The 23,090-nt window shown below is 38.0% G+C and overlaps 1 protein-coding gene across 3 annotated transcripts in view; it reads left to right on the top strand.

The window, feature by feature from the left end:
- LOC102234999 (dual specificity tyrosine-phosphorylation-regulated kinase 1B-like) overlaps positions 1-23,090 on the top strand; it is a 72,016-nt gene that overhangs the window by 18,024 nt on the left and 30,902 nt on the right. The window contains exon 1 of one of the 3 annotated variants that reach the window (XM_023330177.1): positions 8,900-10,897. The exons of the other annotated variants lie outside the window; for them this stretch is intronic. Within the exon in view, the coding sequence (XP_023185945.1) occupies positions 10,795-10,897 (103 nt within the window). The 5' untranslated portion in view covers positions 8,900-10,794. Of the gene's footprint in view, positions 1-8,899; positions 10,898-23,090 lie in introns of those variants that run through there. 3 annotated transcript variants of the gene reach the window in all.

Raw genomic sequence — 23,090 nt, 5'->3', positions numbered from 1 at the left:
GTTATTTGAAAATGTAGTTCTTTATATTTCCTTGAAGAATTGGGAATTTCAAATAATTTGTCCTAATTTTAACAATTGTTCTTCCTCAGTTTATGTTATTTATTAAATATTGATTCAAAAATATTTTCCTGCATTTTTTGTCTATAATGTCTACATAATCAACTTGAATCTTATGCAATCTTGGAATTGAGAAATTACATAAATTGTTTTTAACTTTAGCAATGTTATGTATTACTTTCTTGTAAGTTATCGCACAATTAGTTCCATACTTATTAAATTCCTCCAAATTGAGAATATCACCATTTCTATCCAGTAAATGAGTAACTGACTAGATTTGTATATTCCACCAATCTTTCATAAATATAGATTTTCTACCACAGTGTGGCCCAGTTGTTCCACAGTGGAACATTATCTTCCACTGTAAGAAAACCTGTTGATGGAGAGAAGAGAGTTGTAGAGGGAGTTTGCATAATTCAAAATCACATTTCAATAACAACTCAAAGCCTCCAACTTTCTGGCACTACAAACCAAATCAGGTCTCCGTTTCTTAAAGGGACTGAAGTCGTCTAATTTTTAAAGTTCCATTCATTATTCCAAAATCGAATGCCTTGATACCACCTTCCTGATAATATTTTTTAACAAATCTCTTTTTATGACATAATGATCGTTGTTTTTACAAATAAAGTTAAAATTTATTCTGTTAATATGTTTCATGAGATTTGGAGGGACGGCTAAGGAATATGCAGGATATGTCAGCCTGGATAAAGATTCAGTTTTTGTTGATAATTTTCTACCAAACAACATCAAGTCTGTTTGAAGCAAATTGTTCAAAATCTTTCTACACTTAATATTGTGCTGTAGTTTTTTTCTTTCATTAGTATCTTTAGTAATTCAGATTCCTGAATACTTAGTCTCATTTTTAACTGGAATATTGGAAATTGAAGATTCAGAACAGTTGTGAATGTTCATAATTTCACATTTATTTATATTCAGCTGCAGCCCTGAGGTTTGAGAGAACAACTCTGTTTCCTTTAGAGTTAAAGGAATTTGTCCTTTATATTTTAATAAGAGGGTTGTACAGTCTACGAATTGGCTTACGACTATTATTTATTTCCAATTCTTTGATATTAGCTTTTTTAATTGTTATTGCTAGTAATTCCGTGACTATAATAAATAAGAGAGGCAACAAGATACTCTGCTAGAGAAATACAGCTGTTAGTATTGGTATTTAACATAATAATCAAATCAAGAAACCTATTTCCAAATCCAAAGTATCTCAATGAGTTAACAATTAATTGATGTTCCACAGAATCAAATGCTTTTGAAAATCTAAAAACAACATAAAAGTATATTTTTTTTATTAACTGACTACAGTCCATAAGGTCCAGAACCAGATTGTGTTTGTCTAATTAGTTTAGGTAAACCACTTTTTAATGTTATTGCCAAAACTTTTGTAAGGATCTTGTAGTCTGTGTTCAACATTGTAATAGGCCTTAAAATATTTACCTTTTTTTCCCAATCTTTTTCAGGCCTTTGGGATTAGTTTAATTATGCCGTGTTTCATAGTTTCCATGAGTTTCTTCCTGTTAACACACTCTTCTATAGCCTGAAACAACAAAAGTTTTAAATCCTCCCAGAAACATTCCTAACTTTAGCTGTTATTCCGTCTGGCCCGGCGCAGTCAGGCGCCATCTTTCTTATTGTACTGTCACATTCAGACATTCTTAGCTCTACATCACAGATTTCCTTAAAGTTTTCACCAATAACAGATTTTCTACTTCATCAAAAAAAGATGAAATCTTTAGTTCTGTATGTGAAGATTTATAAAGATGACCAGTGGCGGCTGGTAGGGATATTTGAAGGGTGGGATAATATATATATATCATTTTCTTTTTCTTTTTTTTTAAATTCCAATGAGAGACTCATCCAATTTGAAACATAAGAATAAAACCTGCTATAGACAACCATAAAAAAGCAACCATGGAACCATACCAAAGACCAAGCTTGCATACAGTCTCTGCAGTTGTCCAAATGAATCCCCTGCATTAATTCCCCAACACTGGACACAATCACACTGATGAAATGAAATACAATATATTTTTAAATGAGGCCTACCTTATTTAAAGAGAAACTCACTCCAACGACTTTTCTGGGACGCAAAAAGGCTAAATAATCCACCTGGTTTATGCTGATATTGCTCGCCATCGTTCCTTCTCAGTCTACGCCAAACCACGCCCACACACATCAAGCTCGAGGAAAGTCCATCCTGATTGGATGAATCCTGTGACCGCGGGCTGGCCCGGAGGGGGCGTGGCTGGACGCCTGTCAATCATTCTGAGCCGTGACAGACAGACAGTAAGGCTAAATGGGACTGTCAGAAGTTAACCCTTCGGAAAGACCCCGGGATTTTCCCCAGACAGTTTGACTCCAGATTTTTTGAAAATTTAACAAAATGTGACGCATTATTTATAAAATGTAGTTATTTTTTGGGAGTTATTTTTAATTTGTTTATTTTAACAACTTTATTGTAAATGTCAGGGAGGGCTTAGCCCTACTAGCTCACTTATACCAGCAGTCCCTGAAGATGACTGTAGAAATTAAATTCTTTGCTCTTTTAGGCTCAGAACATTCCACTCCAATCATAAGCTATTAATTGCTTTCTTGTCCAAATTTAATTGAATGCTTTCTAATACTATATTTCAAGTATTCCCATTTAAGAATTAATGTTTCAATTAAATTGTCATTTGCTATACTTAGAATATGTTCCTTAATAAATTGATCAAATTAAAAATTTGTAATAAGTTTTGAATGAAATTCCCAGTATTACCCCTGTTTTAGTTTTTAATTGATAATGCAGCGATCAATTAGAAAATGTTCAATTTAAAAGGACAGTTTGCTTTCATTGTTTCTTTAACAATGACAGAGACTGTTATCTGTATTGCACGAGATAACAGTCAATAATCAATACATGATCTACTTTGATCATTAGGTTTGTGCCAGGTGAACTGTTCGACTCCATGGTGTAAGATTCTCCAAACATCTGTCAATTTTATGTTATTAACAAATTCCTCAAGAATAGGATTTAGAGTTACTTTTACCAACATCAATTCATCCAATTATCTGGAGCCAAGTTGGAATCCCCTCCAACTACAACATGATCCATAGGGACATTAGCAATGAGCTCCATGATAACTGTTATTTCTGTTGTATTGATCATTAGTATACCCATAAATGTTTAGCAAAATTACTGGAACATTATCAACTTCCAAATCACACAAACTACCCAATGTCAACCCTCATCTGCTTTTTCACTCAAAATCTTACCGGGTCCTCTGTAAAAACAGATGGCGACTCCAGAAGATCGATTTTTCCCATGACTGCGACCAGAACTTCACGTCAGACGCATCAGTTTGAGTTTCCAAAATAAAAGATCCGGAAGTAGTTCATTATTTCTTGCGCGGCCCGGTACCAATTGGTGGTTGGGGACCACTGCTTTAGAAAACAAAATAACTGCTTTCCGTTTAAGTGAGTCCTCTTGTGTTAAAAGAAATAAAAAGAAAATTCAGGTTTTAGCTGAAAAAAGAACACATGAATACATGTAGAAAAAGGTTTAGGGACCTATATAAATCTCTTAAGAGACTCAAAAGTTGTAAAAAAAAAAAATTAATCTCAAGTCCACAGATAACTACTTGGATCCTCACCGTGGTATTCAATCTCAATAAAGATTGATATCTAATAAAGTGGCCAGTGACTGTGTATATATATATATCGGCCGCTTTTTTGGTACACCTTGCTAGTACCGGGTTGGATCCCCTTTTCCCTTCAGAACTGCCTTTAATCCTTCATGGCAGAGATTCAACAAGGTACTAGAAACATTCCTCACAGTCTGGTCCATAATGACATGATAGCATCACACAGTTGCTGCAGATTTGTCAGCTGTACATCCATGATGCAAATCTCACGTTCCACCACATCTCAAAGGTTCTCTACTGGATTGAGATCTGGTGACTGTGGAGGTCATTTGAGTTCAGTGAACTCATTGTTGTGTTCAAGAAACCAGTCTGAGATGATTACTCAGGTAGGCTGTGGTGTTGACACGATGCTCAATTGGTACTAATGGACCTTAAATGTGCCAGGAAAATATCCCCCACACCATTGCACCACCACCAGCCTGAACCATTGATACAAGGCAGGATGGATCCATGCTTTCATGTTGTTGACGCCAAATTCTGACCCTACCATCTGAATATCACAGCAAAAATCAAGACTCATCAGACCAGGCAACTTTTTTCCAATCTTCTGTTGTCCAATTTTGGTGAGCCTGTGTGAATTGTAGCCTCAGTTTCCTGTTCTTAGCTGACAGGAGGTGCACCTGGTGTGGTTTTCTGCTGCTGTAGCCCATCCGCCTCAAGGCTCAACATGTTGTACATTCAGTGGTTATTTGAGTTACTGTTGCCGTTCTATCAGCTCAAACCAGTCTGGCCATTCTCCTCTGACCTCTGGCATCAACAAGGCATTTGTGCCCACAGAACTGCTGCTCACTGGACATGTTCTCTTTTTCTGACCATTCTCTGTAAACCCTAGAGATGGTTGTACTAAACAATACTAATGTTTTAACTCAGAAATCAATATTTGGTGGAATAACCATGAGGTCTTCAATGAGGTTCAGTGCAGTGGTCTCTTCATTTTTTCCAGAGCTATATATATATATGTATATATATATATGTGTGTGTGTGGTATATAGGTATGGATGTGTACATACATATGTAGGGGTGTGTGTGTGTGTATATATATATATATATATATATATATGTGTGTGTGTGTGTGGTATATAGGTATGCATGTGTACATACATATGTAGGGGTGTATATATATATATATATATATATATATACATATATATATGTGTGTGTGTGTGTGGTATATAGGTATGCATGTGTACATACATATGTAGGGGTGTGTATATATATACATATATATATATATATATATGTGTGTGTGTGGTATATAAGTATGCATGTGTACATACATATGTAGGGGTGTGTATATATATACATATATATATATATATATATATATATATATATATATATATATATATATGTATATATATGTGTGTGTGTGGTATATAGGTATGGATGTGTACATACATATGTAGGGGTGTGTGTGTATATATATATATATGTGTGTGTGTGGTATATAGGTATGCATGTGTACATACATATGTAGGGGTGTGTGTATATATATGTATGTGTGTGTGTGGTATATAAGTATGCATGTGTACATACATATGTAGGGGTGTGTATATATATATATATATGTGTGTGTGTGTGTATATATATATATATGTGTGTGTGTGTGTATATATATATATATATATATATATATATATATATATATGTGTGTGTGGTATATAGGTATGCATGTGTACATACATATGTAGGGGTGTGTATATATATACATATATATATATATATGTATATATATATATGTGTGTGTTAGTAAGTACAATTGTACCTCCTAATTTTTTAAGGTAACTTTCTTCTGGCATTATAACTGTCACCATCAATAGGCCAGTCTTTTTTTAATTCCATTTGCCTGCGTCATTCTTTGCTCTTGCTTTCGGCTCTGTGGCACCACCAAGTGCTGAGAAAGAGAAGGTTATCTCCGTGTGTGAAGTGTTCCTCCACTTCTTGCTGAAAGCACCCTGCAGTAGTTGCATGGTAATTCTGCTCCTCTATCTTTCCTCTGCATCATGTTTACCTAGCAACAAGCATCACCCGCGGCTGGCCATTCTATTGGTCATTTGAAAACGCAAGGGGGACCAATGGCAGGGCTGTTGCCATGGTACAGTGTGTAGTTGCCGGGTGGAATTTTGCTGCAAGGCACGTGAGTCTCAGAGTCTGCTTGCCTCCTCCGACTGGGGTTGTAATCTCCACTGTCTGGCCATTAGTACAATTGAACGTGATTTAATAGAAGCCAATCAGTAAATCTATGAAGGGAAATGCTGATTTTTATTCAGTATTTGAGCCATAGTGTAATATTCCACAAAACATGGCTAAGATATCAAAATATGTTTTGTATTTTTCTGTAAAGAAAGCCAAAAATAAGTAATAATAAGGAAATTAAATATTTTATTAAATTAGTATAAAGAGCTACTGTGACAGAGAATATATCCTTTAAAAAAGCACAGCTCCCAAAATCTGGTTAAACAGAAAGTGTTTGAAGATAAATAGCGCAAACTGCTGCTGATTGTGTTGAAGGTTTAATGACTGGAGGAGCCTCTGCACTGGGCAGCACTGCACTGTGGGTTGCAGCTCCTGGAAGCCTTTTCAGGTTAATTTGTTTATTTATGCAAAAATCCATTTACATTTCAATCTAAGTTTATATTTGTCTCTTTCAGTCTGTTACAGTTGGTATTTAATTGACATTAAAGTTTTGTGGTTTCTTTGAAAGCTGTTTTCTGAATAACAGCTGCAGTGTTTACCTATTTTGGGGAAAACTCCTCTATAGTTTCCTGTGAATCTTCTATCATCAGTAACATACATGCATGTAGAAAAAATAAATATCTGCTGGGAGTCTATATATGGAGTCTAATGCAAATGTGAAACGGTGTGGTTATTTAAATGTTTCTTCTCATTTCATTGAAACAGAGTGTGAATCTGACTGAGCGGTCCTGACTGCTCTCTCCTTTGGCCAGCCAGGGTTCCTGGTGAATGTTATTCTGTTGGAAAACTCCCCTATCCAAAAGTGGAGTGACACTATCAAAAATAATGATATTTTGTAAAATATCAACCCCATACATGCACTTCATGTTGACATTAATACATCAGTCAAATATCCCTTATTATTGAACTTCATATGAATGAATGTAAGACAAAAACAAAAAGTAGACTGCTGACATAAAATATAAATGTGGAACATAATGAACATTGTTTCATGTCAAGACTTAGTCTAGGCTGCAAAACCATCTCCAGTCTAAATTTGGTGGATAGGAAGAACCTCTTCTGAATGTGTTTCCTACCTTTACAGGAAACTGTTGGTGTTAGGGCTTCTTGTTCCAGTTTTTTAATCTCTGCTTTAGTGATAATGGACAAATCTTAGAACCTATGATTGACTTGAGAGTTGCACTCCTTCCTGTTCTTTGAACACAGGACAACCTCATGTTTGCTTAGATCCTCCTTGAACCTTCCAGACCTCCATCACACTGTTATCTGTAAATGCAGTACTTGAACTGATTTATTAAATACTTCTCATTCATATTTACTAATGTATTCCAAGGATAAATACACATATTAATTATAAATATAAAAAAATATCCAGTGACACAGGCTTAATCAAAAGCCTTAATGAAAGCAATAGTCACCAAGACTATTGTTTTCATAGTCTTAATGACTTTGAATTGGAGCTATCAATTCCAAAAATGAGAGCTCCAAAGAACTATCATTTTTGGAATTTTACTTAAAATACAAATATATAGCTTTAAATACTGACCCACTGTTAACTGGTAGATTGGGGTGCTGTGAAAACAATTCTTTCAATCTACTCAATTACATTACATTCAATCTATATAATAATTGAGAAGAGTTGAGTTCAAAAATAAAAGCAGTAAAAAAGCTTTAGCTGAGCTAAATGCTTCTTTAGTGTCATGGGTTGAATTATTTTTCACAGTAGAGTATGATAAGAAATAAATTAACTTAATAAATTTGTTGATCAACGGCACATTCCTGAGAAAAGCAAGGCTGGTTCTCACTGTCAGGTATTTGTTTGAGCGCATACTGAGTTGCAGTTGAGGGTGAGTGTTCCTTTAAGGAGTTGTCAGCTGGTTTATGACACCGCTGAGCTGTTCCCAGGCAGCATTGTGCCTGATTTAGATGGAATGCTCGGATAGCAACAGTAACAACTAGCTTTGGCTGGTTGGCGAGGAGAAGTCAAACATCTGAGCTGTAGAGTCACTTAGGAGCATGTGCTTGAGGAAGCTTTTTTCCTTGCTCTCTCCCACTCGCTGGCTCAATCTCCAGCCCCACCCGCTCTGTCTCCACGTCCTTCTTTCCATTTCTACCTAACATCTTCAAACTATTTCCGCGTCGCTCCTGACTCGCGCCGTTAAAACAGACATGGAGAACTGAGCTAAGAGCTCCTCCCACAAACCTTGCCATTACCCAATTACAGTAAGGGATGGGACTGTTTGCAGCCAATTGGGCAGGAGTTGCCTTACCGCCGGGTAGCAACAGGGCCATGGGAGGATGCGTGGTGATTGAAGGTAGAGGCTGTATCTAACCGAGTACATGGAAGTTTAAAGTCCTTTGAAAAACTACACAAAGTGAAACGCTGTTGGTCACGTGGACGCAACAATTTATTTTGCTTGTCTGTTTTGGCTAGCATTGGTCCTTTTGAGAAGGATTAACATAAAGACGTCAGTCTCTGTAACATACATGTGTTTGCAAGAGGGGGGCGGAAGGTTCAGGTTACAGAAGCATTCATACACAGCGGGCAACAACGCATTTGCAATTCAAAACTTTTTAATGTGTCTATTTTAAACAAAGAGAAAACTCTCCAGACTACAGCAATACAGAATATTCAGACCAAATCATCGTTTGCAGACTCTAACCGAATACTGAGACGGTTTGATGATTGTTTAGAGTGTGAGGAAAGAGGTCATCTATGCAAGCTTGTATATAAAGTTCCAGTATATTTATCCCGCTGTTACTATAAATGGAGAGAACGGGAGAGGTTTGCTTGGAGCGGACTACTGCAGCCAGATGGGGCCAGACCTCCCCTTAGCTTCGGTGTCCATGTCGCTTCATTTCCTCCGATTAGCATTAGTATTCAGTTTTGTGTGATCATTTTGTTAATATCGTTACTTTTTCTTTGGTGTCTGTGCTCCTCGATGTGACATGAGTGTTCAGTGAAGCTGCTTCATGTAGCGGCGCTCCGACCCCTGCTGCGGCCAGTGGTTCAGTCCTTTAGCAGGGTGGGGGAGCCGGATGGCAGAGGAGCGCAGATTCCGACTACAGCGGAGCAGGGTATGGGAAACGGGCGAGAAGCATGACTCCAAATCGCCCCTGTGATGGTTTCCACCTCGAGGGAATAAACTAACCGCCTCCGGTTCGGAGAAATACAGACATGTGCGGGCACTGAGTGCGAGGAAGACCGCGGGTTTTGACAGGAGGAGGCCCATGAAGAGGCTCCCTGACGCGCTGGACAGAAAGCTCAGGAAGTCCGGATTTGGTTTCTTTTGTCCCCCTTAAGGCAGCTCTGACATTTCTTTGTGAATTTACATGCGCGTGATTACCTCAAATCGTGAGTTTCTTGTGGATTTGTGTGATCTTTTTTCTTCTTCTTTTCTTTTTTTTTTTTCTTTTTTTGGTGAACTGAAAGTAGCGGCGCAGCGGAACATTATGGCACAAACCAGTATTCTGGAATTCAACTTTTGACTCCCGATCTCTGGTCGCTCATCTATCCAGGAACAGGAGTACTGTGTGCGACACGTCTTTCGTGGGGATCGTGAACTTTTCGACCTTTCTCTGTATCAGCAACAAGTTGCATCGGTTTGCTTTGTTTATGCAACCGTCGTTCACAGCAACCTTCTGTGCAGTTTTGGAGACTACATTATTTCTGGGTTTTGGCGCAGAGTTTGAATGTGTGAATGAGATCTGAGTGAACTGACACACACGCACACACACACCCACACGGAGCTCTGTTGAAGCGGGATTTGTGGAAGCAGCACCGCAGGGCTGTTTGGGTCAGCGGATTAATCCAATCGGTAACAGCTCTGTCCAGTGACTAGTCTCCCAGAAAGTCCCAGTAATCAGAGCTATTTTTAGGGTAAGGGATGGGGTAAAAGCAGGCAGCAGGAAACCTGACTCCCCCTTACCCTTTTCTCTTCCAAAACCTATTGCACTTGCTCGCTCAGCCCGTCTGGCAAAATGCAGGGCAAGCCTGGATAGCACTAGCCGAACCTAAAGCAAGTCAATGTCTTAAAAGAAAAAAACTGCAAAAATGTATCCCAAATTTCTACCATTGGTCTGTTTTTCTGTGGAAACCTAGTGACCATGTAGCCTTGGTAATTTGAGAGTTCTAGGAAAGTTTTATTCTGTAGCCTAAGGCTTCACGGACACATAATGCCTCCTCTGGATTGAAACAAAAATAAAGTTAAAAAAGAACTATGCTGTGTGCTAACCTGGACTAAACGAACATATCAGAAGCAACTAAAGACTATGCCTTCATACCTTGTTTGCTCTAATTCTTAATCACGCTAGAATAGCAGAACTTTGTTTTCCTGACTACCTGATAGACACCAGCGATCTGGAAGCTCCAGCCTGCAGACAGAATGCATGAAACTGCCGACTCCACCACAAAAAGCTAAACCTATAAGCCAAATATTTTATTTCCCTATAGTTCCCAAATCCACAGAGAAACAATATATATGTAGAGTGAGAGATCTATATCTATAGTGTAAATCCACGTAAAGCAGAGATTACATCCTTTATATTTTTACTTCAGAGAGACAAGCTGCCTGTACACCTGTTGGTTGCCTTAGAAATAAGTCACAAGCAAACCAGGAGAGGAGAAAAACAAGCCAGAGAAGAAGGTGCCTTTGGACTGGTTGGACAGTTTCCCACCATTTCAAACTTGAGATGTTTAGTTGGATGTGAAGTGTTGAAGTGAACTCTGGGATTGGAAGACTGACTCTGCCCTCCAAGTCCTGCCTGCCTGTCTGTCTGTCTGTCTGTCAGAGCATTTCCGCTGACAGTATTTCTCATCTGGATTGAACATTTGCCAAGCTTTCCCATGGTTGTCACGTCATCATCAGTGGACGACAAGACTGTACCTTCATGCAGGATGGTCCAATCGGAGCCTTGGATCACCTCTACTCTGCTTCGTAAGAACAAAAGTTAGTACACACACAAGTAACACACACTGAGTGACTGACACCATGTTCATTCTGTGCCATCATGCCAGGGCTTCTTTGAATCCCGCCTTGTTACTGAGGAGCTGTTCTTTTTCTGAGCATAGGCTGGATAGAGTGAATGTGTGGCTGTCGTAGTGTGTGTGTGTGTAATGTGTGTCACTGAGGTGGCATCAGCAGGCCTTTAGTGTGTGTGTTTCGATATTGCAAGGAAGTTGACCCTTTAAGGTCAAACAAGTTAGCTTTGCACATTGTGCATCTTGATCAGGTATATCTGGATCTGTGTGTGTGTGTGTTTGGGAGGTCTACTAAGTAATGCAGTTAGTGAGCGGATGTGTGTGACTATGCTTCTTTGCTTGGTTACCTTTTAATTATTTGTGAATATTGTAAATCTGCCACAAGAAATGTTCATATCAATGCAATTTAACCATCAGGAAGGACAAGTAGTTGATCAGAACCTGAGGTGGTGTAAACATGACATGGATGTCTGAATCTTCTCCATTTAAAGCATACTGTACAAACACACATCACACCAATAGCTTTTCTACTGAGCAGATTTGAATCTTGTAAATAATCAAAGAATCAGACTGTTTTAATGAGCCACAGAGAAAGACAATGTAAGGCTCATTTGAAATGTTAACTTCAGTAAATATTCTTATAGAAGTGTCAACCAGGCTGTGTCACGTCTCACAAACATTAATGAGGCGCTGCCTAAACAGCATACTGTGCTAATGATCACACCTTCAACAGGTGATGAGCTCTGCTCCTGACAATGGCTGTACAACCTTTAAGGTTTTACCAGGCTTTAGAAAAATAAAGAACTTCAGCTCCCCTGCAGAAACATAAGCAGAACTGGGTCAAGTTTAATACTATCTTATAGAATAACGAAGAGCAATTTTTGTTTCTTTTTTTGGTTGTAAAAACTGTGAAGTAGGTCCAACATGTCTGGTCTGTCTTTAGCAGAAATCAATCCATTAACATTAACAGAGAATTCCATTAAGTGTGTGACACATTAAAGAGCAAAGGCAGCAGCTGCTGCAGCCCTGCCTGCTTCTGTGTAGAGATGAGACATTGTATCATCCTCCACTTCCTGTCTCATCTGAGCATTGAGTTGATCACTGGAGGATACTGACAGCAACTTGCTGAGGATAACACTTGACAAGTCTGCTTGTTTTTAGAGCACTGAATGTGATGCAGAGTCGAACGCTGTTCGAAATCCTACAGGTTCTTCTGGTAGGACTCGCCCCTCTGATTCTGTAACCCTGCTGCATGATTGGCCATGTGGAGTCTGTTTGGGAAGTGATGGTGACGGTGATGCAGCTCTGAAGTGGGAGGTGTTTAGTTGAAAGAGATGTCAGCTGTGTGCTTGTTTTTTCATGGTGTTGAAATAGTAGGGAAGTATAAATATATATCAGTTATCAGCAATAACTATGTTAATATTGGATATCAATACCGGAACAAATGTTCCTACTGGTGCATCACGAGATATAATATAAAGCGGAATGGAGAGGATGGAGCCGTCTGCTTTCGCCTCACTAGCCAGGTTTCTCTAGTGAAAGAAGTTCACACATGGCTGGCTCTTCTTCCGTTTTCTCTCTGTGTGCAGAGATTAGTTTAGAGGCAGTTTTTTCATGGTTTTAGGTCAAACTCTAGGTTTAGAGATTTGACCTAAAATCTCTAAACCTGCTCCTCTGGTTGGGTTTCCAGCATAGATTAGCAAGGAGTCAAACCCAGGTAGGAACTGAAGCAGCTTTGTTCAACACTGAACCTGAAGTTCCGCCTGTAAGCTGCTGATCCTGCTCTGTAGCACTGGCTCCTGGTGTTCATGGCCATGATCTCAGTAATGATGGACTTGTTCTTTGGTACTTCATGTTCACTGAAGCAGTTTTTCTTATGTTAATTTTCTTCTCTCTTTAGTTAAGGCCACATCTCCCTCCAGCATCTAACAGACAAACTGTTCAATTCAATTCAGTTTATTTATATATCACTAATTCACAACGTGCGATCTCAAGATAGATAGATAGATAGATAGATAGCATTTATTGTCATTGAACAGAATTCAACGAAATTTCCATTGCAGCTCCCGTGCAAAAGGTCAAATATATACAGTATAAATAAGCAAACACACAATAATAATAATAACAATATATACAACTAAACTAAACTCAAGGCACTTTACAAAAATTTATTTCAATTCAATCACACATACATTCCAATTGATCCTAGTTACCTTTTGGCTGTTGAACTGGACTGCTCAAGGTTACTATTAAGCTAAGTTTCTATTAGCAGCTCAACAAACCTTTTTGATGAACATTACATTACCAAGACACATTAAAACAAACCTTTACCTGGGCTCTTTTACTATCTTCGTCTTTCTTTTCTCTCTCCCTGATGGATAAGTCTATTTTTGCAACATTGTTTTGCTAACTTATCTTCCACGGTGCTTTGGACTTTTGGATGCTCTGCACATTGTAGCTCATATTACCAGTGAAGCATTACATACCGCGGCCACCAGGGGGCCCTCCAAGAGCAATTTCTTTATTATTTCATTTTGTCCATATAACAAATGATTTCTACTTCTACATACAATAAATATATATTATTGTAAAAAAAAATGACAACTTAATAAAATTGTGTTCTTATAATGACATACAAATCATTACTAAAGAAAAATAAAATCAGCTCCACTGAGAGGGCCCCTTAGTGGCCCTGGGACCCTAAGCGGCTGCTTAGTTTGCTAGGCCTGTCGCGATAAACGATAAATCAATTAATCGTACAATAAATTAAAACTATCAACGTCATTTCAATTATCGGCATTATCGTCTCTTCCGGCCCCTTTCTCTTTCTGTTAATGACACTGAATGAAAAAAGGCTCAACTCCAGTGCTCTCCACTGACCCTCCCTTCCTCATTTCCTTAGAGTAAAGCCCAGCGCACACTACACGATCTTAGAGCTGTCGGCCCATTTTCAAAACCTGACAGACCACACATTAGCCGACAGAAATCCTAAGTATAACGGTTCGATCGGGTCCGTTCCTGCCGTGTGGTGTCCAACAATGGGCACAAAATAATGGCTACAAGTCCAGTTAACTCATTTTAAAACCAGGCACTAATCAATCTACCTGCAATGCATGTGGCTAGTGTCAGTCCTGACTGAATGAAAATCATTAGAACCTACAGTATTTACGTCACCTTAACGAAGAACAGCTGAAAAGTTACCGGGTTTATCAACTGCGGTAGCAATTTCATTCAAACTCCTCCCTTTGTCATTTCTATATTCTTTGCATGTTGAATAAACATTAATATTGTTTCCACATATTATCTCCAATGTCCGCTGGACTTCCGGTTGCGCCGTGTCAGCTGTTTGGGATTCCTCTCCGTAATTTCCCCTCAGTAAGCACGGAAGAGAATCCACGCTTTCTGATTGGCTGCCTGTCACATTCAACAGGTGTCGTTAACGATCCCAGTCGGCGAAAACCCCTGATTTAGATCGGAGCGGCAACGACGATCTACCGTAACACACCACACAATCTTAGAAAGACCAACGATCTAAGATTGTTGTAAGAGGAAAAATAGGAGCAAAAAATCGTGTAGTGTGAACTATTGCATCAGGTAGTCGATTTGCCCATCTTCTCTATTTAAATCTAATTATTACTGAAGGGCAACATAATATACAGACTTCATAATCTGCACTCTTTTGGTTGAATGCAGTATTTATTTCCACTTTGGCTTTATGGTGTTTAGTTTTTTTTAAGTGAGTTTTTTGTTAATGGAGACTGAGAATCCATTTTATTTTTGTTTTTGGTTGTTTTGTTTATTTTGTTTATCAGCTCCAGTGTTACACTTTATTTTCAAAAGAATATTTATCTATCTTTGGCAGGAAATCGCATACATTATTACATCATTTTCATTAAATCAGTGTAAAAAGGTCTTCAAACAATATTATCGTTTATCGCAATAATTTTTGAGACAATTAATCGTTCAGCAAAATTTGCTATCGTGACAGGCCTACTTGTGCCTTTTGCCGGCCCTGATCCTGAAACCCTTCTGGTGTCATAAAGCCCACATGCTGCTGTCTTCCATGTTGTTCTGACAGCTACTCATATGAGCATAATCAGTGCAGAAAGCGAGGTGTGTGCACGTTGTCTGCTGTGTCTACAAGCGTTTATGATGAGGAAAGTTTGGATTTTCAGAAATCCTTTTAAAAATGGATCTGTTGGTGTATTAGTGTATTATTGACAAATTTAGAAAGCGTGACTCGATTGTCTACTTTCAGTTCGGCCTCTTTTGCTAGAAACCACAGGAACAATGGATCCATTTATTATCTGGTTTGACTCTGTCACAATTTCAAATCAAGTATTTACAGAAAAAGGAATAATTGCAAGGAAGTGATAAACAGTGTCAAAAACAACATGAGCATCAGTTGTGTAGGGACAGTAAACCCGGGTTATTATCAGCATGCATTAGGATGTTGATGTCTGGTTATAGAAGGTTAGAAGGTCTTATCATCAACACCTGCTGGAGCACATGTTTTAGTTTTTAAAATTGTATGTATGTAAAATATCTAAAGCAATGTTGAGAAAACACCCATGAATAGCAGTCAAGTTCAGATTATTATTTGAGCAGCCTAAAAGTTGTTTTTCTCTAAAGAAACACAGTAGATTGCATAGAGCCAATATATTTGACAAGTATATGAAAGTTAACCATAGTATAACAAGGTAAATGTATGCACTTGTCCCCATCTACTCAGATTTACTTTATAGATTGCAATAAATGGAGTGTTTCTAAACTATTATTTTACAGATTTTATCTCTGGCCAAAATGATTGAAACTATTTTTTTTTCTAATATGAAGCTGTAGTTTGCCTGATATAATAGAAGCAACTCTTTGGTTCATTAAGAGTAAAACCAACACATCCGTCTGCCACATCCTTCCATTCTGGGTCCTTTTGTTTTTTCTTCAGCTGCAGGGTTTTGTTCTCCAGCTAGTTTTGTTTTCTGTTCATTAATAACATAAAACAATAATAGAACAATTGACTGTACCTAAAGCAGCATTCACATCAGTAGAGTTCTGCTCTTAAACAGAGACTAAACAAAGGATCAAATGTCCCCTCCACTGCTGTTCGAACCAAAGTTTAAAAAAGTATTGCTATTTGATATTTTTTAAAGGTAAATTCTTTGTTTTATCTTATTTTTCTGATTTGCTTGTTTTTGCCCTTTGAGATCTAAAGATATAAAGGATATTATAAATAAAATGTATTATTATTATTTTTATTATTACATAGTAAACAGTTGCAAAGCCAGTAACAGGCATTATGTCAGTTCCATTGTTAAAATTGTCAATACACATTGACAACTGTAAACATTTTCTATTTCCAAGAGCTTTTCTGGTTAGAAGCATATGTTTACAAAGATTCAATATTTCTTCAGTTTGTCCAGCTACATGTTGATCAAAATGGCTTTCTGTCACATTGTCCAATTGCTTCTGAGTTTCCCTACTTAAAGACGTTTTTGATATACCGTTGAATATTTTGATTTATTTGGTGAAGTGTGTCTGTGTGGAACTTTGATAAAACAAAATTCTGAGCAGATAGCACAGGTTGATTGTCAGAATATCTTAAGTTTTTGATGTGATCATTGTTTCAAATACAATCAACATTAGCAGATGTTTTTTTTTTTTATCTTAGCTGATGTAGTTATGGAGTGGTTGTTTAACTGTTGCTGTGCTGAGGTACGGCAGATGACATCCAACCTCTTAGCTAGTGTTTGTTGGGGGAAGGGCGTTTCTTGCTGGAGCGTCAGTTCCTGGCATGATCTGACAGCCAGTTGGAAAAAACCCTTCAAACCCAATATTTGTTTGACTCCTTGAGATTCTCAAACGACATGTTTCTTCTTTGACCTGTGCCGCTTCACCACCACTCATTGACATGGCTTTGTTTAATGTTAGGTCATTAACAAATAAGACCTTTATGTTACATGACTTCTTCAAGTCATGTAACTTGAAGAAGTCATCATAGAATCTTGGCTTTAAGAAGGTTAGTTAATTCCATCCTCGGAGCTTCTTCTTTGTGCTTATTTTAACTAGATTGGTAAATCTAGTTACAGCATTAAGATCTAGTGTTCACTGTCAACACATTTCTGTAAATCCATATTCCAGTTTTGAGCTTCAATTACTTGAAATTCAACAAACTCCTTCATTGCTGTATGGAATGATTTATCGTCCTCCTCAGTTTAATAAGGACTTTATTTCAAATTTTTTGTGTTTCATCACTATTACCTTGAATTTTGATCATATACAAATTTTTTGAAGATTTCAGTATACAAGTATGTTGCGATGACAAACCATTAGCAAAGGACTTTCTAGACGATTGATTCTTTTAATTTTATTCAGCCAGTGGTTGGCCCAACCCATGAAAAAGGCCATGCTCTGGACCGTCAATTATCTCATGTTTTTTGTTTAAATATCAATGGAATTTCTCAAACTTGTATTTTCAATCATCTACGTATTTTATATGCTATCATGATTCCAACCACTGTAGTTAAAAAAATGTACAAGATTCATAAACTGACTTCCAATCTTGACATCAATGTTATTACTACCCAATTTAATATTTAATATGCACAAACACTTTGAACTCCAGTTCCTCTAAAACCATGAAAAAAACCCTACAGATTTTCTGAGCCATGGTCCAGTGAAACTACATGTGAGACTACAGCTGAGCTGATGAAAAAGGGATAAGTTGCAGGTTTCTTTTTGACATTTTGAAAAATTGTTTTCTTCATTATCAGAATACTGTCAAATCTAAAGAATCTTATTTAAATTTTTTTAAAGTGCTTTAAAAACATTGACATGTTTAGAGATGTTCTATAAGCTAACCTGAAGAATGCCCATTTAAAACATGCAGTGTTATTATTTATTTGTTATTAATGTTGTTTTCGTTTCATTCGTTGCCCTAACCGAAGGAAAATCGAGAACTGGTTCTGTTCAATTTGTTGGAATCGTTCATCTGCCTAAAGATTTCACACTCATCGATTCAAATTGCGTTAGACGTATTTGCGTGATGACGTATTGTACACGTTCCGTAGTTTGATTTAGAAATGATCGAAGATGGCGTCTCGGCGGAAGCGCTCCAAAGTGTTGTTACATTTCACAAAAAAGGACGTTTCCAGGGCCAGTTGCAACATGTGCAGAGTTTTAATCACAATAAAAGTGATTAACATCCACAAACAGAACGCACAGCATGCGACTGAATTGTACGAATGTAAAGTGTTTGTACGTTGCTTAGCAACATGAAGTGACTCGTGGAGGGGATATCTTCGAGCACAGCGACTTCTACCATGAATGTCCCAGGTAACGTTAAACTCCTCCAGGTCCTGGTCATTGTATTAATGTTAGCACCACTCCGTGAATAATCTCCATCTCATTAACTTTTACAGTTCTATTCAATAAATTACAATATGGGTTCCGAGAGGATTTGTCCAATTAAAATCGCCCTTTAAAATAAGCTTTGAGCACTAAACATATTTTTATTATACCCACATTTATTAGACACCAAGTATGCATACGCGGTCATAAAAATTTATCTGCGCGGACATGTACAGACCTCCGCGGACTGAAGTGCGCCCGAGCAGGGCCGGCCCAAAGCAAAGCAAACTAAGCAGCCACTTAGGGCCCCACGGCCACTAAGGGGTCCCCTCAGTTTAGTTGATTTTTAGGTTTGTTTTGTTTTGTAATAATTTCTATGTCATTATAATATCAAAAACAAACAATTTCACTATGGAGTGATTTGTTTTTACAATAATATATATTTCATAATGTATGTAGAAATCATTATTTTAAGGATAAAAAGAAAATATTTAAATTGCTCTTGGGGGCCCCCTGGTGGCCGCGGTAGGTACCGCTCGCTTCTCCGGTAACGAGCTGCCCTGCGATGTGCAGAGCATCCAAATGTTCAAAGCTCCGGTCAGAAGTTAAGTAAGCAAAACAATGTCTCAAAAAAGGACTTATCCTCCAGGGAGGGAGAAAAGAAAGAGGAAGAATAGAAAAAAGCCAAGATAAAGGTTTGTTTTAATGTGCCTTGGTAATGTAATGTAAAAGATTTGTAAACTGCTAGCGTGATAGCGACCTGGAACGGTCCAGTTCAACAACCAAACATTTATGCTAGGGTCTTTGTGTTTGTGTGAAACAGAGTTTAAACTTTAAATGAGTTGATTCTCATGGTTGGCTCTGGATATTTCTGAGGTATTTTTGGCTTCAAAACGCAGTGTTAACTTTTAATAACAATAATTAAAACTTGTCAATGTTTGACATTGTCTAGCAAAATGTTTTTACGCCAGACTACATAGCTGCTACACCGATAAGCTACTCAGTGCTGTAGTTGGGGATATTTTGTTTGTTGCTGATCATTTATGTGGTTGAAACAAACATTATTTTTACATCAACTTCTAAGTTATGTGAAACTTCTGTTAAAATCATTTGAAGGCTCAGAATCAGTTCGGTACCGGTCCACATTCTCAGGGGAGAAAGACTCACCTGGTATAAATTACATTTTTAGCTATTGGAGCTACGCATAAGATACATTTATTTAATGAAAGAATGTCATGAATATGTGTGTATGTATTCCATGTTAAGTTGGGCTGCACCGATTGCAGTTTTCTGGCCGATCCCTGGTTACTGATCTTTAAAAAGCCTGACCTGCTGATTTTGATTTTGACTGATATGAATTTTTTTGTCTGAAATGTTGCTAAATGTAGTAAGAAAGTGACTGAGTTAGCAACAGTGAGGTGAATATTGTTAACTGCAAACGTTCAGACCTGACCAGATGGGCCGGCCTGTCAGTCAAACCTCTCACTGCAGAGCAGAAGAGGACAGAGACTGATTTTTAAACCTTTGCTGACTAAGATAAGATTATATAGACGATTGAAATAAGATTAGGGGATAAGATCAGTTTCACATGTCAGTATCGGCAGATCACGATCCCCCAAAATTAAGGAAATCAGCGCCCAGAAATTAGCTGGTCGATAAATCAGTTGGCCAATAAATATAGCCTATTATACATGTATAGAATGTAAACAGCACTGTCAGAGATGCAATAACTTTATAGCAGGTGTGTGAATAATCTAATTATCTGACTGCTGATTGCAGCCAGTCCACATTGTTAGGAGAATTAGAGGGCCCCCCAAAAAAATTTCGCTTAGGGTCCCATAGAGATTTGGGCCGACCCTGCACCCGAGTATGTGGGGGCCTTAACTCAGTGAGAGTTGATAAGGCTTAAAATCAGTAATTAAGTCAGTTCAGTTCAATTTAAATTTAATTTCAAAAATACTTTTTTGATCCCAAAAGAAAATGAAATGTCAGTCATTAATTAATGTTGACAATGGTGATGTGGACAGACTTCTACCCCTCTTTCTCCAGTTATTACTAATGGTCAAGTGTACGAGGTGCACAAATACAAGTTCCTGCACAGTGATGGACAACAAACTGACATTTAAATCCCCGGCTCTGGAAAGCTCACCAGAGGAAGAATTTCCTCCGGAAGTTGAGGAACTTAAATGATGATTGTATTTTTGTAAAAGTGTCTTACAGCTGTTTTATTGAATTTGTCCTCACTTTCTAATTTCTTTGGTTTACTCATCAAATTTTTGTCAACGTATTAATTGCCATAAACCATTTTTAGAGTTCATTGTACTGAAATTCAGATTCAAATTAAAATACTTTATTAATCCCAAAGGGAAATTAAGTGTTGTAACTCATTAATTCTTCAAAGAGTTATTGTAGACAGTTATGGCTGTTGGTAGGAAAGATCTCCTGTAGCAGTCTGTGTTACAGTGAATCTGACAAAGCCTCTGACTGAAGATGCTCTTTACCCAAGACAGTCTAATGAAGGTGATGGTCAGGGTTGTCTATAACTGTCTTGATTTTATGAATAATCCTTCTTTGCCTCATCATCTCCAGAGGTTCCACAGTCGTCCCCAGATCAGAACCAGAACAGAACCAGCCTTCTTAATCAGGTTAAGAATGAAAACTTGATTGTGTGGAAGTGAGTTCTTGTCTTTTTCTGGTCAGTTTGTTACCATCAAGTTTTTCTATACAGTCATTTAAGCAACAGATATGCTAACTGCCTCCCACTGAAAGATGACTAAAATGCAACAGCAATATTGTTGCGCTTTAGTCTCACATGCCGCAGCATCTCGATATACTGTGTCTGTCTCTCTTTATTTGAATTGATAGGCTGAGATTTTGTCACAGATTCACATTGAATTGTATTTAAAGGTCAGTTTCTGTTTAGTTAAAACTCAGTGACCTTGAAGTGTCTGTTTACAAAGCCATTCCTGACCATATGATCTTTTTTTTTTTGCCCTGCAAGGGGTCTTTTGTGGGCTCTAGAGTCCCTTTTTCAAAGTAGGCTGACGGGAGAGGGGGGAAGACATGCGGTAAACGTCGTCGGGTCCGGGAGTCGAACCCGCGACAGCCGCGTCGAGGCTATGTTGCCTCTGAATGTGGGTCGCGCTAACCCCTCCGCCACCACGGCACGCCCACAATATGATCATTTTACAATGTGAAGGATTGATTTGTGCTGCTGATCTACCAAAACCAAGAAATGGTGATCAGGTTTTCCTCATTGCAGCACCAGTTGGACATTCAGTTATCAATAGTCTCTTGTCCTCTGGGGTTGTTCCTGTCAATCATATTTAGCCTCAAGTTAAGAAACCATATCTCAGTCCTGATACTTTTTAAAGATACACACCTATTTCCAAACTTCCTTTTGTCTCAAAAACTCTTGAAAAAACATAGTTAATAAATAACTAATAATATTTTTTAGAAGGATGTATTTTAGAGATGTATAGCTTTATGTAGCACCTAATCTGCCCTTCTAGTAGGTTTTAACGATGTGTTTTAGCAGCTGATTCAGGTGTTCTCATTGCGCTTCTACTGTAGATTGAATTCCTGCCTTTGACCCAGTGGCTCAGTGCCTTACAGTAGCTCTAACTTATCTGGCCCAGCAAACGTTTTCTGTCAAACTCTACTTTCATGTCCTCTCCTGTCTCTCTTCAATGTGGGGGTCCCACTGGACTTAGTTTTAGGCCCCCTACTTTTCTTCCTCTACTTGCTTCTCCTAGATTCTGCCTTAAGGAAACATAGGGTTTTCATTTACCTGTACATTTCAGGATCTATTTTCTTTATTAGCTTTTAAGTCTCTTAATGGTTTGCCTCCTTTATCTCTCTGAACTGCTACAGCTACATATATCCCCCTGCTCCCTTAGGTCTGCCAACCAGCAGCTCCTTAATCTACCTAAATCCAAGCAGAAACTACAAGAGACCAGATTTTAGCTGCAGCTGCCCCAAATTGGTGGAATGACCTGCTCCACCCTGTCAGCCAGGCTTCTTCTCTTTCTGGGTTTAAGAACATTCTTAAAACATATTTATTTGCTGAAACCTTTTCCTGAGAGGTTATCTCTATCTAAACGATATTAAGTTATTTTAACTTGTCTGTGTTCAGCTTGTTCATTTTTTATTACTATTATCATTTGTATATGTACAGCCCTGTGTTAACCTCTGGTTATTTTAGAATGCTTTCTAAATAAAAGTGGTATGGTGGTCATCCATACAGCACAATCAGTCCATTGCTGACCGAAGCTGAGGGTTTTAGATGCAGACACCTCAGCTTTATTTTCCTCTTTATAGATGAATAAACTAACCTGTGCTCTTTACTTGACAGGTTTTGTTTGTTCACCTTTAAAATCTGAAAACAGTTTTTGACTTTTGTTAATCTGGAGACCAAAAGTATGAGATGCTAGTTATACTTGACATGAGCAAAGTTACATGAACGGATAAAAATCTGTTCAAAATTGTTATTTACCATATTTTCCGCATTATAAGGCGCACCTTCAATGAATGGCCTATTGTAAAACTTTTTTCTTATATAAGGCGCACCGCATTATAAGGCGCATAGAATAGACGCCACAGTAGAGGCTGGGGTTACGTTATGCATCCATTAGATGGAACTGCGATAAAGGGAATGTCAACAAAATAGTCAGATAGGTCAGTCAAACTTTATTAATAGATTACAAACCAGCGTTCTGAAAACTCCGTTCATTCCCAAAATGAACAGCTGTTGTTTCCTCCACTTCCGCACCATTGATTCGTTCATGTTAAATTCTCTCGCTGCTGCTCTATGG

This window comes from Xiphophorus maculatus, chromosome 3 (assembly GCF_002775205.1).
Source record: "Xiphophorus maculatus strain JP 163 A chromosome 3, X_maculatus-5.0-male, whole genome shotgun sequence".
Lineage (NCBI taxonomy): Eukaryota > Metazoa > Chordata > Actinopteri > Cyprinodontiformes > Poeciliidae > Xiphophorus > Xiphophorus maculatus.
This window is presented reverse-complemented; position numbering and strand designations above follow the sequence as displayed.